General features: G+C 39.3%; 1 protein-coding gene across 1 annotated transcript in view; it reads right to left on the reverse strand.

Moving 5' to 3' along the window:
- Positions 1–17,076, reverse strand: part of EPC2 (enhancer of polycomb 2) — a 109,634-nt gene extending 92,558 nt beyond the window's left edge. Inside the window, exon 1 of the mRNA XM_007454549.1 lies at positions 16,897–17,076. Coding sequence (XP_007454611.1) covers positions 16,897–17,049 — 153 coding nt within the window. The 5' untranslated portion in view covers positions 17,050–17,076. The remainder of the gene's footprint in view (positions 1–16,896) is intronic.
- Between the last annotated feature and the right edge of the window lie 206 nt (positions 17,077–17,282).

Below are 17,282 nucleotides of genomic sequence, written 5' to 3' on the forward strand. Positions count from 1 at the left end.
GTCCCATTAGTGGCACAGAGCTCCTAAAGCCCTTGGAATTTCCTTAGTGATAAGACTAATAAAAGTGTCTTGATATTCCTAGCAAATCCCTTTTAAACACCACTGAGTTTATGTTAATGAAGTGACATTTGGAAAGCACCTAAGGATGGGAGCTGGTTGCCAGGAGGACCAATCACATCATCAGAGGGTTGGAACTTTCAGACCCACTCCCCTGACCTCTGGGCAAGGGAGAGGAGCAGCAGAATGTAGATCAATTACCAATGGCCAATGACTTAATCAATCGTGTCTATGTAATGAAGCCTCCATAAAAAAACCCAAAAGGACTGGGTTCAGAGATCTTCCAGTTTGGTGAACACATGGAGGTGCTGGGAGAATGGCACTCTCAGCAAAGACATGGACACTCCCTGTCTCTCTCCCCACACCTTGCCCTGTGCATCTCCTTCTGTCTGGCAATTAGAGGTATACTATTTGGAAAAGAAGAGGTAAACTACCTCTATAAGCAAGTGATATCTATATTTCAATAACCCAAGAGAAGCAATTCAAAAACAAGTACCAATAATTAAATAATAAAGTCACAAGATATAAAATTAACATATAGAAGTCAACAGCTTTTTAAAACACAAGCAATAACAAGTTATAAGGTATAATGGAATAGGCGATTAGATTTACAACAGCAACCAAAGAGATAAAATTCCTAGGAATATGCTTAAACAAAAATGCACAAAACCAGTATAAGAAAAATGCTCCTGAATGATAATCAGTTAGACTTCGACAAATGAAGCGACAAACCATGTTCCTGGATAGGAAGTCAACATCACAAAGATGTCAGTTCCCTACAAGCTAATTTATAAATGTATGGTGAATTCCAATAAAAACACCAACATTTTTTTTCTGGAGTTAGACAAAATAATTATAAATTCATATGGAAAAATAAGCAACAATGATAAGAAACACTCTGCAAAAGGAGAGCAATAAGAATGGTAGAAGTGGGCTTCCCTGGTGGCGCAGTGGTTGCGAGTCCGCCTGCCGATGCAGGGGACACGGGTTCGTGCCCCGGTCCGGGAAGATCCCACATGCCGCGGAGTGGCTGGGCCCGTGAGCCACGGCCGCTGAGCCTGCGTTCCGCAATGGAAGAGGCCACAACAGTGAGAGGCCCGCGTACCGGAAAAAAAAAAAAAAAAAAAAAAAAGAATGGGAGAAGTGACTAGCCCTATCAGATTATTTTTTAAATGATAAAGATAATGAAATGATTAAAGACAATAAACTTTGTGCACAATGAAACAAATTAGAAAGTTAAGAAATAAACCCAAATGCCTAAGAAAATTCAAATATGAGGAAAGTCGCATCTCAAATCAGGGACAAATAATTTCTTAAAAAATGGTGTTTGGACAATTAGATATCCATTTGGATGAAAAAACTGGATCTACAGAATGAGTACCTTACTGTGCTGTATTAATGTCCTAACAGTAGAAAGTGAACAAGTTAGGCAACTCTTAATTGTTATTGTTTCTAAACACAATTCCACTGCAATACAGCCAAACAATACACTTTACTTCAGTGCTTAAAACAAAGATTCTTCCTTTATAATCAATACATTTATATTCTTCGATGATGGGTTTCCATGTAAAAACTCCAAGAATCCGTGAATAAAATTCTGCATTTCACAACAGTATAAACTCAATATAGGGCTTTTTAAATACCTCCTTAGACATCTCAGAATATTTAGAACTTTGTGATTCATATAAAATAAGGCTTAACAATGAAAAAAATCTGTATTATCTATTAAAAAGAGATTCTTAACTTCCTCTGAGTCATTTAGTCCATTATAACTGGTGATTGGAGAGAAGGAGAAGACATACATATAAAACTGTGGTTAAAAAAAAAAATTCAATAAGTTCTCAGACCCCATTAAGTCTATCTAGGTACCAGAGACATTAGTTAAGAAACCCTGATATAAAATTAAGACAACTGAAATCTCTTAATTCATGAGGCATCGAAATTGTTTTTACTCTATCACAAATCTGCTGAAAACACACAGCTAGAAATCCCATTTCCAGTGCACTGGCCTCATAGCTGGCTTTGTCTCTAGTCTTCTGACACTGCCGCCACCGCCCCCACTGCTGCTACCACCCATGTGCCGCCCTCCACGATCCATCTGACAATACTGACCTTTTACAAAGACAAACCTGATGATGTACCTCCAAAAGCCTAACTCCCTATTATCAAGATTAAACCCTACGGTCTCTAAATGAAAGAAGAGAGTGTGTGTGTACACATGGAGAGAGAGTTTAATATCACTTACTATTTTATCATTACATAAGGAGTAAATAATACATAATCTTTGTTGCTGAGTTACAGCAGTGTTTTTCAAACTGTGGGTTGAACCACTAGTGAATCATGAAATGAAATCAACAGAGTAGCTCATTTAACAAAACAGAAATGAAAAGGGAAAAAATATGTACAGCCAATCCTCACTGGCTCACAAATTCCATTCCTGCAAATTCACCTACTAGTTAAAGTTTATCTGTGACCCCAAAATCAATACGTTGATTTCACAGTCATTCACAGAATATGCAGTGGCAAAGAATCTGAGTCGCCCCACTGGTCCACGGGCTCCCAGCTGAAGTCAAACAAGGCAATGCCTCTGACTTCCTGCTTCAGCTCTCATACTGTAAACATGTGTCCTTTTAACATTCTATTTAGTGCCATGCTTTTCACATTTTTGTGGGGTTTTTCGAAGATATCATTGTTTACACGCCTCTCCCCCAAATACAGTGAGGTGCTGTCTAATGTTTCCAAGCAGGAGAAGGCTGTAATGTGCCTTACAGAGAAAATATGTGTTAGACAAGCTTCATTCAGGCATGAGCTATAGTGCTGCTGGCTCTGAGTTCAATGTCAATAAATCAACAACACATAAAAGTATCTTTAACAGAAACATATATAATGCAAGGTTATGCATTGATTGCCTGATGAAGTATTGTGACCAGAGGCTAAAAGGAGTCGAGGAGCAATGGTTCAATATTCGCTACTTCATTGTACATGGCAACTTTATAGAACATAACTACTACAAAAAATAAAACCTACAAAAGTTCTTTCAACCCTCTAACAACTCTCCTGGGCGTCACACACTTCTCAATATGAAAAGTAATGACATTAATCTTTAAAAAACTGTATATTAGTATATGTGTGTCAAGCTGTACTTTATTTGGGGTACACACACACACACAGTTACAGTCAAAAAAGTCTGAAAGCCAATGAATGAGAGCACAAGAGAAGAAACCCTGAAAGGAGTGGTAAAATGGCAAGGCAGAAAGGCAGGGATCATAGGCACAGATACTAATCCTTTTTTCCTATCTAGAATCAGAATCACCCATAAATTGTGATTTGATTGGTAAACCTAGGGGAAAGCCTACACTTGTACTTTACAAAAGCATCCCAGATAATGTGATGTGTGGCCAAGATGAGAACAACTATTCTCCCTCTTAAATTGGTGGTTCCCAAAGTGGGGTCACTGGACAAGCAGCATTAGGATCACCTGGGAATTGTTAATAATGCAAATTCCGTGGGCCCCATTCTGCACCTACTGAACCCTACACTCTGGGAATGGAGCCCAGTTGATCAGTGTTCCAGGTGATTCTGAGGCATGCCGAAATTTGAAAATCACTGACCTAAACCTTTTGCATTTTTTTTTCTTGAGGTATTTTGAAAGCCCTGATGACTTCTGCTAAGATGGTTGAGCTATTTCAAATAAGGCTGAAGGGTAACTACTACTTATCAAAGCACCTATAATGTATAGACAATCTTCTTCCTAGTATAGTACTTTCTTTATGGAAAGTGGCCCCTGTGCTTTAAACCAAAGGAAGTAAATCTGTACACTGTCTGTGTAATAATCAAGCAGCACTGTTTCTTTAGGCCATTCTCCATAACACAAAGTTTCCTTTTCCCCAGAACTCTTTAAACAGGCACTATTCTTAACACGAGTTTGCCTGTCCTAAGAGGTGAACTAACATGAGACCACAAAAATTCTTTCAACCCTCTAACAACTCTCCTGGGCGTCACACACTTCTCAAAATGAAAAGTAATGACATTAATCTTTAAAAACTCATGGCATTCTGGCATATGGAAATAATTTCAAAACTAATTTGTAAAAATTACTTAAATAATGTATTATACTCAATTAGCTATTACTTAAATTCATATATACTACTCCAATTCAAATCATGTCCTTTGTGACACAAATTTCCACAATATCATTTTTATCTTCCACATAACACACTAAACCTCACATGGAGTTATCTGTGTACTCTTTTCGGGGGAACTACAAGCTGAAGACAGGTAGCACATCTTATCCCTTTCTGTATCTCAAGTACAAAGCAGACGTTGTTCATTCTGTCAGCAAATATTTAGTGAGCAACTGCCATATGTCATTCACTGTACTGGATGATCGACACAAAGGTAACACACACACAGTTCCTGTGTTCATGGAGCTATTTACTAAATGAATAAACATCACAGACGACTACAGTGAAAGTCTGACAGGGTGCAATCTGTACGAAAGATCCACCTTACCGAAGTGATACCTGAAATAAGACAGCTTTCTTCAAAAGGGTATCCTATTGTTGCTCTTCTGACCTAGGATGCTATTCAAAACTGTAAATAATTGTTAGAGAAAACACACACTGACAAGTTACTTAATCAATAGTTAATCTGACTTTAACATACTTTATATATAGGAAAATAAATAAAAGCCTTACTATGTACAATGCAAGGCGTACTACCAACCAAATTCCCACATGGGAATAACAAGTTAAGGTCTGATAACCAAACTGCAAACAATCCAACAGAAAACTACAATATGCCAATTCTCAATTCCTGAGAGATTTTAAGGAGAAGAAATTTAAAATCAAAATTACCTGACTCGGGCTTCCCTGGTGGTGCAGTGGTTGAGAGTCCGCCTGCCGATGCAGGGGACAGGGGTTCGTGCCCCGGTCTGGGAGGATCCCACATGCCGCGGAGCGGCTGGGCCCGTGAGCCATGGCCACTGAGCCTGCGCGTCCGGAGCCTGTGCTCCGCAACGGGAGAGGCCACAGCAGTGAGAGGCCCGCGTACCGCAAAAACAGAAAAACAAACAAAAAAACAAAAAAAAAAAAAAAAAAAAAAAAAAAAAAAAATTACCTGACTTTATGACTCTAGATTAAAAAATTAACTCTAAGGTCACATATTACTCACTTATAAAATGAATACAACAAGAGAAAAATGTGTCTACTTTACCAAGTAAAAAGCATTTGTTTAGAAATTTTCTAACGCACGCACATGCACACAATGCTACCAATAGCTGCCTCTGTAGAGTGTCTGGGGACGTTAGGGAAGGACACTTACTTTTTATGTATGTTAGTTTCTGCTATAAGGTTTTTATCTTTAAATCATGTGGGCCTACTACTTTTCAATTTTAAAAAGCTAGAAAATGTCTTAAACATTAAAAAAAATTCTGTTTATAGTAGCATCTCCTTTATAATGATGGGGATAAAATCCGTAGCCTGACTATATTTTGGGGACAAGGATGACACAGAAATAGAACTGCCATTTAGGCAACAGAAACTCTTGAGGGGTTCTGAACCTCAGGTCATATTCCCCAAAACATCCACAGAAAGCATTGAGGGGCCCATGAACTTGGGTGATAAAATAATCATTTCTCTAATTTCACTAACTGCTAACAAATTTACCATTTCCTTCAATTATTAACATAGGCAACAGACCACAGTAGTATTAGCAATACTTGTGACCTAGCAATGCAACAGAAATCACAAACCTTTTCATTGTCATGTTACAGTGGTTGCACTTGTCAAAATATTTACACTTAGCATTACTTCGAAAAGATAATCAAATCCAACTCTAGATCCTATTATTAATGTGTTAATAAAGCACGTAAATTAAAAGTTGTCTTAATACTTTGATACCTTATTTCAATATGACTAGTTTAGTTGATTTTATGCATTTAAAACATCATTCTGAGGAGTTTCAACAGACTGCCAAAGGAGTCCAAGTCACAAAAAAAATTTAAGAAGCCTTGGATAATGGTTCTCAAATCAACTGCAATAGTCCACATTGGGAAAACTTGAGGGAGGGAACATTTGGAGGTTATTCCAATTGGAATGCTACCAGGAATTAGTGGGCAGAAGACTGATGTAACAAACATCCTGGTATGCCTGTGACAGTCCATTCAACCAGCTACGAACTGAATGTCAAAAATGTCCCAGTTTAGAAACATCTCAAGGATCAAACAAATGGCAAGATTACCCTCTTCAGTAGTCTGCTTTCCAAAGTTCCCAAACTTAGGTGTTCATCCCAGGGTTCATTGGTATATTAGAATATCTCTCATCATTCATTCTCTAGTGTACACCTCCCACTGAACAGATTTTCATCACTAAAATCTCCGTGAGTTTCCTCCATGACTAATCTAAAAAAAAATAGTAACTTCTAAAAACAAATACAATATTTAACTAGCAATTATTCAGGATTCAATTATTACTCTGAGAATTAGCTGAAGATTTAGTCCTCTTGGCTGCTAATTATTAAAGACTTTCATTTTTTTAATCAATTTGATTGTTAACTGCTCTACCAGGAAACACAGATAGAAGGAGCAAAATATACATACTGATTTGCTAATGTCTGAAAGCTGTAAAAATATATTTAACTGGCAGGAGAAAAACGTGAAACCACACCACAGAGTAATGTATGAAGATACTCTGTATATTTTACTCTTCTATATTCCTTCACATTTATTATCCTGTATAACTGAAAATCGTCTTTAATAATTAAAAAAATAGCAGTCATCTGTATAAGGCACTGACTTAAGTCTTCACAAAAAAGTTAATCTTTAAAATTACCTTTTGAGGTACTTCTCATTAAACATATGAAGAAATGTGACTTAAAGAGATAAAGTAATGTATCTTGCCCAGAGGGAAAGTGATAGAAGCCAAAATTGAAACCTACGTCACAATTTCAAAGTTCCAACAACTTCATCAAATTAGCTGTACAGTTTAGGGCTGCTTGTCAACTCCCCAACCAACAATCTCATGCTTTTCTGCCAACAACGACAAAAAAGGAGGCAAGAAAGCGAAAAGCAAAGATACGGATGTGAGTTAGAGAGCTAACAGACAGGCAGACTCTTCCATTCTGCGTTCCTCTGCAAGTAAAACTAGCTGACGAGAAAAAAGAAACCTAAAAGCAGATATAAGGAAATGGTGGTAGGGAGAATCTGGAAGTGACTGCCCTCTTCCTCCAGTATTAATCCCACAAAGAACAGTAATGCATAATGAAGTAGGCAAATCTGAAGTTCTGTTCCATTTAAGTGTAGACAAGGCAAAAAATCAGTTTTAAGATAAAAATCAAATAATTATAATGGACCTTCTGCTATCTACATGGGTCTGCTTCATGGCTTATTCCTACCTATCATCCTTTCCTCCTCATGCTGTGCCCTATGCTTCCATTACTGTTTCTCTACTTCACCTCTACTTAAAATGAAATAAGATGCCCAGCTGTACATTTAGTAATACAATCAAACTCAATCCCAGTGCCAGGATCATGGTCAATGTCTGTATTACAAACTTTCTATCACGTAAGTGCCTGGGTAGGTATCCAGCCTGTGCTGAATAAAACAAAGACATGAAAGCATCCTTAAGGCATCTGGTCTACGTGAGAAAATAAATGTCTATTCTCTCACATGTACTTACTCTGTCATGCTATAACCGTACCCATACACACACACCCCTCAAGTGAAAAACATGAGATATTAGAAAATTAAAATAAACTCATGTTATGAGCTATAAGTATACCAAAATTCAAAACATTTATAGCAATCAGTAATAGTAGTAAAGATAGTGAAAATTTCATGAAAGCAAGGGAACTGATCACACCCAAAACACACAGAGTGGATTGCTCTCTGATCTCTAGGAAAAAATAGTACAAGACAGTGGGTAAACGTAACTGATCCTCATAAAAAAAGAACTCTAAACCAAACAGACAGCATCCCAATGCTGTCTAAATGTTAAAGAGTTAAATTTTACCTATTAATATCTTCCTAATGTTCAGTCTCTCATTTATTAGTTCTTCTCATCTGATTTACATTCTGTACAATATGCCCAGTAAGTAGACATGTGAATGCAAAGAAGCAAGTAATTTTTAGAGCCAAAGGTACTTTAAAGATCACTCAGTCCAATTCTCAGTCCAACGCTATTTCATAAATGAGGAAACTAAGGGCCAGGAAGGTTAAATAATTTATTTGAAGTCACAGAAAATTTCATCCCTTACTGCTCTGAATATTAGTAAGTGTGGAACATTTGCTTTCTTTAAAAGGATTTTGGAGACTTCTTCTACAGTCCTTAATTCAAGTTTCATTAAAAAACATAATACAGGGACTTCCCTGGTGGCGCAGTGGTTGAGGGTCCGCCTGCCGATGCAGGGGACGCGGGTTCGTGCCCCAGTCTGGGAGGATCCCACATGCTGCAGAGCGGCTGGGCCCATGAGCCATGGCCACTGGGCCTGCGCGTCCGGAGCCTGTGCTCCGCAACGGGAGAGGCCACAACAGTGAGAGGCCCGCATACCGCAAAAAAACCCCATAATACAAAATATTCTAATCTCATTAGAACACCTTACAAATTTGAGGTTTGCAAAAACACAACTAAGTACACACATTCACCTTGGGTCAAACCACGGATTAAACCAATCTAACTTCGTAACTTCTAATAATGATGCTATATATCCACCAGTAGTAGGTCTCTCAGGACAGCTCCCTAGCTAAGCCCCATTCTCAGGAGGGTAGCCCTTAACAGCACTTGTACACTAACTTCCCCTGTTCCTTGACTTAGAAGTAGATAGATACCTGATACAAGCTAAATCAATAATGTCCTCTATCTCAGGAATCTGGAAGGCTTTGTTTTTGTTTCTTTGTTGGTTTGTTTATTTTGCATGATATAGTGTGAAACTTTAATACAATGTGGTTAAACATAACATTCAAGTACATGAAAGTCATCTTCTGACAGATGAACTGGGCATTATTTCAATAGATTCCTTAGTGTAACTTTATAAAATTCTTGCCTTCAGAAGTGTCTGACATTGATCTTGATACTTGTTAAAAACTCTGATATAAGATAACCACATCTCAACAGAGATTTAGGAGATTATCCTAATGCCCATCTTCAGAATGCATCATCAAAGAACTGATCACTGTCTCCATCCCTTACTTCTTGGTATTTCCCCCAAAGTCTGCCCTCTGGATTAGAGCTATGCAAGAAATCTGGAGTTTGAAGCTAAAAGAAATACAACAGTGATGATAATTAGCTAATATTTATTGAATGCTTGCTGCATGTCACAAACTATTCCAAGCACACTACAATTCATCTTCCCAACAATCCCCATGAAATTTTACAGATGAAATTAATCCGCCCGAGGACTCAAACCCACAGAGTCTGGCTCCAGAATACATGCACTTAACCACTACGCTACACTACTTCTCAAAAGTAGAGAATTACTAGAATTGAGTGATATTAATGTCAGTTGCTGCTGAAGGGCCCACAGCTGCCCTGGTTCCTGGCTAGCCAAGCCTTGACTGTTCAACCCTTCCTTGGTGTCTGTGAGATAACCCCCAGGAACCTTAAAGAAATCAAATTTGGTTTCTGTTACTTGAAACCAACCTAATGGTCCCACATGTCAAATATCTTTAGGCCTCATTTTCTTTTAAGAGTTTTAAATTTATTTATTTAAATTTATTTATTTATTTATTTATTTATTTATTTATTTATTTATTTATTTATTTATTTATTTATTTATGGCTGTGTTGGGTCTTCATTTCTGTGCAAGGGCTTTCTCCAGTTGTGGCAAGCGGGGGCCACTCTTCATTCTGGTGCGCGGGCCTCTCACTATCGCGGCTTCTCTTGTTGCGGAGCACAGGCTCCAGACGTGCAGGCTCAGTAGTTGTAGCTCATGGGCCCAGTTGCTCCGCGGCATGTGGGATCTTCCCAGACCAGGGCTCGAACCCATGTCCCCTGCATTGGCAGGCAGATTCTCAACCACTGAGCCACCAGGGAAGCCCTAGGCCTCATTTTTAAAGAACTGATGCATAAGAAATCTAAACTTAAGACCACAGATAAACCATTCCTTTACATTTTTAAAAAAAGGAACACGTTTACAAAAGGCATTCTCCACAAAGTTTCTTTCATAACATCATTCCCTGAGACAAAATGACTGCTCCGTGCCCATGGGCTAATAAATGATTGGACAGAAGAGATGTAATGAACTTTAGATATCATCTAGTTCTCAACCCACTCATTTTACAGATGAAGCAATGGTGAAGATGAGAGCACTGGAGTCAATCACCCACAGGGCATGAGTTAAAATACTGGCTCTCCCATGTTCTGGTATAGGTAGGGGTGACCTTGGGCAAGTTGCTTAATTTCTAAAGCTTCAGTTTCTTCTTCTGGAAAAAAGATAATAGCACCTACACATCCTACCATTATAATGAGCTCTAAATCACCTACTGAGTTTAATAAAATGCCTGGCACATGCTCAACACACTCACTAACATACACTCAATAAATGGTAGCTGTGATGGTAGTGATGATCAATGTGAGGCTCAGAGAAGGTAGGCAAACTTTTCCAGATCATATGGGCACTTAAGGACAGAACCAAAACTAGAAACAGACTTCATACTTACACCTCAGTACTTTGTTCTACACCTTCCTACAAACTCCTGGACCTAACATTTAAAACTATCTAAAATATGGTGTAATTCTCCTCTTTCAAAAATCTAATCTCCATCCCAACTTTTATTCATTCATTCACCAAATATTTACATAGTGCTGTCTATGTTCTAAACAGTTTCTAGTGCTGAAGATATAGCAGGGAACAAAGAAAGGGGAAGAAAAGAAGTGAAAGCCATCTACATGTCCAAATAAAGGAGAAAGAGCTAAGAGAATAATGTGCTCAGAAATAACAGTGTTACTGTCCTGAAGTTTCTATCAGCAGGGGAAAAAGAATAAACAAGGACAGATTAAAAATATAACACAGAAGAACCTTCCTTTAGTCTGCTTAACATCCATAGAACTTGCTTTAAATATTCTTGTACTCAAGTATTTGCTTCAACATACACTATAAAATCAAACCTTAAAGCCCAAATTACTAAATTTCTTTCCAAGAAGACTTCTCTATACATTCCAGCAACAGTTTACTCTTATTCCTATCAACTATATTGACATCTAACTTTTTCTAATGCTTTTTTTTTTTTTAAACCCCACATTTGTTTATTTATTTATTTATTTTTGGCTGTGTTGGGTCTTCGTTTCTGTGCGAGGGCTTTCTCTAGTTGTGGCAAGAGGGGGCCACTCTTCATCGCGTTGCGTGGGCCTCTCACTATCACGGCCTCTCCTGTTGTGGAGCACAGGCTCCAGACGCGCAGGCTCAGTAGTTGTGGCTCACGGGCCTAGTTGCTCCGCGGCATGTGGGATCTTCCCAGACCAGGGCTCGAACCCGTGTCCCCTGCATTAGCAGGCAGATTCTCAACCACTGCGCCACCAGGGAAGCCCTTCTAATGCTCTTTTAAATGTCTGTCAGGTTGACTTAACCTGGTAGTTTTTTGCTAACTTTCAAGATATGTTTTTGACCCCAATGACTCATTTAAGTCCCCAATGACTCATTTAAGTTCCCTGAAGTCAAGATCTGTATCATATGCTTCTTTTAATCCTAACAACACTTCAGCACACAGCTTTACAATACTTTTGATATTCAAACCCCTTTAATCAGTTTTCCAATATCTTATTTAGATAAAGCCTGGCACTTATACGATACCTGGCCAATATCTGCTTTTGATGAAATAATAAATGTGTAATGTTTTCACAATATCAATCTACAAAATTGTATTTTATATCCTAGAACCCTTCTATTATGAAACATGAAATATATTTGTACCAAAGATAACTTTGAAATGGTAGAAAGACTGAATATATTCTGACCCTATCATTCAAAATATCACTTAAAATATTAAGATAACGACAAAAATCAGGCAACTAACATGAGCAGAGAAATGGCAATCCAAATCAATCATGGTCTTTTACTTTAAAAACAAGCGGAATCACATACTTCATGTAGATTCTGGCTCACTCTAATGTGAGGAGGTATTTTACGCAAAGCTACATACACCTATGAGAGGAATAATTAACGCAAGATAAAGACCAATACTGCAGCCATACTCTGTGTAAGAAATTCTGCATTTAAAGAGGCCTCTGACTCAAGAGGAAATAAAAGGATTTAGTATTTAAGTATACATAGTTCCAAAGTAAGAAACCGAAAAGAGTATCTGGAAGAATAATTTACCAAATTCCGCTAATGAATTATACACATACACACACACACAGAGCTAGAGTTTCACAAAAACATAGCTCTTGGTATAGAAGTAGAAGCTCATCCAACACTCAACAAACATTTATCAAGCATATATTACGTGTTAAGGCACAGTTCTGGGCAACTGGAGTATATTAATGAACAAAACATGCAAAGATCCTTGCCCTTACAGAAATTACATTCTATTAGGAGAAAATCTAAAAAATAAAATGGATAGTTTACCACAAATTTCTTACATACTTAAGATACCATAAACACTCAAACATAATGATGCCAATATACGGAGAAGCAAAGTTGATAGACTTCTAAGAAAAAAAAAGACAAAAAAAATCTGAAAGTCCTAGAGCAAAAGTCAGACACAGTTAAGTGATAAAACTACACTTCTTAATAATTTAATATTCCAATAAAATCAATATCACTTTTTAAAGTTCCCATAATTATAAAAGGTAAAAATTACTCACAGAAACTAATGAACTTAATAACAGTTCAGAAGATAATTCGGGGTTCTGTAAGAAGTCAATATGAAGCACCGTGGTTATGAGAATGGGTTTTTGTTACACTAAAGGACAAGAGTTTCAATTCTAGCCCTGTCAGTTACCAGCAGTGGGAACTTGAGGGCTGTTACAAAGATTAAATGAAAACCAAAAACTAGAAATAACTCAAACATCCAACAACAGACGGATGGATGAATATATTATAGTATATCAACTCACAGAAATGTTATTCAGCATTCAGTATATAGACTAATATACCCAACAGAAATGAATCTTTAATGCATCACACTAAGCAAAAGAAGCCAGACATAAAAAAGTATGTATGATTCCATTTATATGAAATTCTAAAAAAGACAAAACTAATCTGTAGTGAAAGAAGGCTTAGAACTACTGGAGGGACAGACTTGCAAAGAAGCAAAAGGGAATTTTTAGGGTATTTGATATGTTCCTATATCTTGATTGTGATGATGTTTCCATGGGTATACATATTCGTCAGAACTCTTTAAACCCTATGCTTTAAATGGGTCTGTTTTGTTTTATACAGATTATACCTCAAAAAGTTGATTTGAAAGAGGATTAAATGTAATAATATATGTAAAGTTCTTAGCACAGTACCTGCAGCTCAACAAGTGTTCAGAAAATGGTAGATATTATTAAAATCATCAGCTATCATTATACAACACTCCTGGGGAGGTAGCAGAATACCAATTACCTGATCTTTCTGGCTGTTCAGATTCTAGGTAACTCTAAAGTATCTGACCTAGACCAAGTGCCATGAGGAGCACCAGAGACAATGAGTTATAAGAGGATGCCAAGTGGCAGACCTTAGGCAAATACAATGAAAATAAGGAAAGGAAAGAAAAGAAGTATGCTTTCGTGTCCAAAAGAGAAGAACTAAGAGAATGATATGGCCAGCAATGACAGAGTGCTCCAGTGCCAAAGGACACCTAGACCACCTCACCTAGGTATTATCAAAATGTAACTCAAAACTGAGTTTATGACTACGTAAACAAAGTCTAATAATAGTCCAATAGCTACACGGAGACAGTCCTTCATTTTATGGCCGGGGTGTGGGGATAGTGAGATGGGGGCAGTGGATCCATGAAGCTCATAAAATCAAGTCAAATTATTCTGCCAACCAAGCAGGAAGAGGACATACTGTGGATGATTTAGAAATGCCAAGCAACAACTATAAACCCATAAGCCAAGGTTTTTGTTGTTGTTTTTTAACAAGTTATGTGATTAAAAAGAATATACTTACAAAGGGAACTAATTAGAATATTTTGATAATGGAAGTTAAATTGAAACACAACTCAAGTGACACACTCATGAAATTTATATTTTACTGCTGCTTAGAACCGTTTATCAAGGCAGAATATATAGAGAACAAATAATTATGTTTAATAGGTCCTATAAATACGACCAGAACAACTGAATTGGCTGTTACTCATTAAAGCACAAGTCCTCTGACCTATATGTTACTTTAAAAAAGAAAACGAATGGGATGAAGTGGCTGAGTGGTTAAGGCAATGCACTACTAAAAGAGAAAAAAAAAAACACCCCAACTGGACATTATGGAAAGCAAAAGACTCTAGACTATAAATCTTAACTGTCAGAGTTTGTTTAGTTTTGATTTTAAAAACCTTCACTTGTAACATTAAAGAGGCAGAAAAGACAGGACAAAGAGTCAGAAGTCCTGAGTTTCAACTCTAGTTCTATCAGAATTTGGATTTCTTCTTACCTAAAATTGGGCAGTTGAAGCAGGCTACTGAAAATAATAAAAATTAGCACCCATGCTCTAGATTGAAAATCACAAGTTTTACTGAAAAGGTTAGTATTATAGTACAAAATTGTAAGGGGGTTAAGCATTTATTTTTAATGCATCATTAAAACAGGAACTAAACTGCCAAGTTTTCTTCTAAATTAAGATAAAATACCAAGACCTACGTGACCAAGGACCTAAAGCAATAAATAAGTACATTGCTAATCATTGTTTGCAAAAAGTAATATATCTTCCAGGGGCTAACTATTCATTCTAGAACAAGTTTCTTGATTCAAGTTCTTCCCAAACCAAAATAATAGGGTCTAAGTAATTACATACAATATTGATACTTTAAGACTCATGAGCTTCCCTGGTGGCGCAGTGGATAAGAATATGCTTGCCCATGCAGGGGACACGGGTTTGATCCCTGGTCCAGGAAGATCCCACATGCCGCGGAGTAACTAAGCCCGTGCGCCACAACTACTGAGTCTGCGCTCTAGAGCCCGCGAGCCACAACTACTGAGCCTGTGTGCCAAAACTACTGAAGCCCACGCGCCTAGAGCCCGTGCTCCCACTGCAATGAGAACCAAGCGCACAGCAACGAAGAGTAGCCCCCGCTCGCGGCAACTAGAGAAAGCCCCCGTGCAGCAACGAAGACCCAACAAACAAATTAATTAATTAAATAAGCCAAAAATAAATAAATAAAATTATTTTTTTAAAAAGCCTCATTAGCCACCTTTCTTTTTGGGAAATAACATTAATAGAAATGTAACTTTGTGGAATCCCAAGTTGTGCTTTTTAAAGCTCAATTAAATTAATTCTCGTACATACTATTCCTTATTTTAATTATCTTTCCCATGGAAAATTGAGCTAAGCTAGAAATAAATTTTATTTAAAAACAGAAAGGATTTTCACATTTGACTTAGCTCTAAACCTTCAGCATAAATGTTGGGTTTTCATCTTGCTTACTTTTTAAAAAGTTGAATGTTCATCTGATATTGAGGACATACTTTTCCTACGGCAAGTGCAAGGCTTTCAAAAACAAACACCGAGAAACGTGATTCAATCACAGCAGAAAGTAGTAATAACAGGGTAATATAATGAGGTCACAATTCGAGCAGCCAATCAAAAGCATAAAAGCATTTCCTGCAATATTAATAGTCAAAAGAGAAAACCAATCACAGAAACCTCAGGCCTTCTTTTGACAGTCACAGAAGCAAGAGAACCAATCCACGCACACCCGGGGTTGACAATAAGGCGGGACCACAGGTTCATTGAAGAAATTCTTGAGGTTGCAGTTACTATGAACTTCGCACGCAAGTAACACCACTCCAGAGTCATAAACATTGTCAAGCCAGGTGAAATTCAACCGTATCCAAAATTTAACCCATCAGGGGGAAAAAGCATTTTTGCCCTAAACTGCTGTTGTTATCAAAAATGCAGCTGTCAATTTCGATGCAGTAGGTCCTCAACTTCTAAAAGACACCCCCCACACACATGACAATTCTCCGGAACGCGGCGCGAGGACAGCGCAGCGCCGGCGGCTCGCAGCTGAACATCCCCGGTCCCTTTCCAAAGCCGCGCACTGAGCGGGCGCCGTCCCGGCTAGGCAGGCCGAACGAACTCGCTCCACGGAGCGGGGCTAGCCGATAAGCGGCTTTCTAGTGCTACATCCTGCTGGTAGTGGCGGCCCCCGCCCTCCCCCGCCGCAGTGCTGCACCACCTCCATCCCGCTGCACCAACGCGGGCCGGGGAGCGAGGATTACCTTGCTAGAAGGAAAATGATGTTTGTTTTGAAAGCGCTTTACTTTCCGTTAAGTCATTTCAAAGAGAACCCAATGTAAAACTAAATCTAAAAGTGGGGGGGAAATCTTCCCTAGCTAAAGGATCCCTCGCATCCCGCGCCGGGGGAAGGAAAAAAAAAAGGTAAACAGAGGCCGTACGCCAAGTGCGGCCAGAACATCCCCTGCGCCATTCCGGGCCGCCGCTTACGGCAAGGCCCCCTTACGGCAGCGTAAGCGGCGCTGCGAGCTAATCACAACACTGGGACGCAACAACATGGCGGCCGCGGGCGGGCGCTGCGCCGGCCGAGAGGGTTTACGCTACTCCGCCGGCGTAGGGTCCCATGCGTTAGAGCGGCTGCGGCGCCCTCCAGCGAGCGTAAAGCGCTCTGTGAATGGCGAAGCCCGACTGACAAAGGGGAGGGGGGAGGAGGGAAGGGGGGGTAATAAACACTCGAGTCCCTACCGATTCCTCCTCCTTCTCCATCCCGGTGGGCATCTGGGGCACGGCCCGGTTGATGGAGACGCAGTCGTTGAGATCAGGCATGTCCTTGCCGCGGTAGATAGGCAGCGGTTTGGCGGCGTCCAGCGCCCGCGCTCGGAAGGAGAGTTTACTCATTGTCTCCCCGCCTTACAGGAACAGCCCGGGCGGCGGCGGCGGGGCGGGAGGGGAGGGGGGGAGGACTCCCGCCGCCTCCTCCACCTCCTTCCTCAGTGCAGCGCGGCCGGCCCGCTCCTCCTCCTCCTCCTCACTGCCCCCGGCCACAGCATGGGCGCCCACCCCGCCCAAAAACAGCCCCCCGCCGCCCGCGGCCGCTTCCACACACTAGATCCGCCGCTCGCCCGCCCGAT

This window comes from Lipotes vexillifer, unplaced genomic scaffold (assembly GCF_000442215.2).
Source record: "Lipotes vexillifer unplaced genomic scaffold, Lipotes_vexillifer_v1.1 scaffold335, whole genome shotgun sequence".
Classification (NCBI taxonomy): domain Eukaryota; kingdom Metazoa; phylum Chordata; class Mammalia; order Artiodactyla; family Lipotidae; genus Lipotes; species Lipotes vexillifer.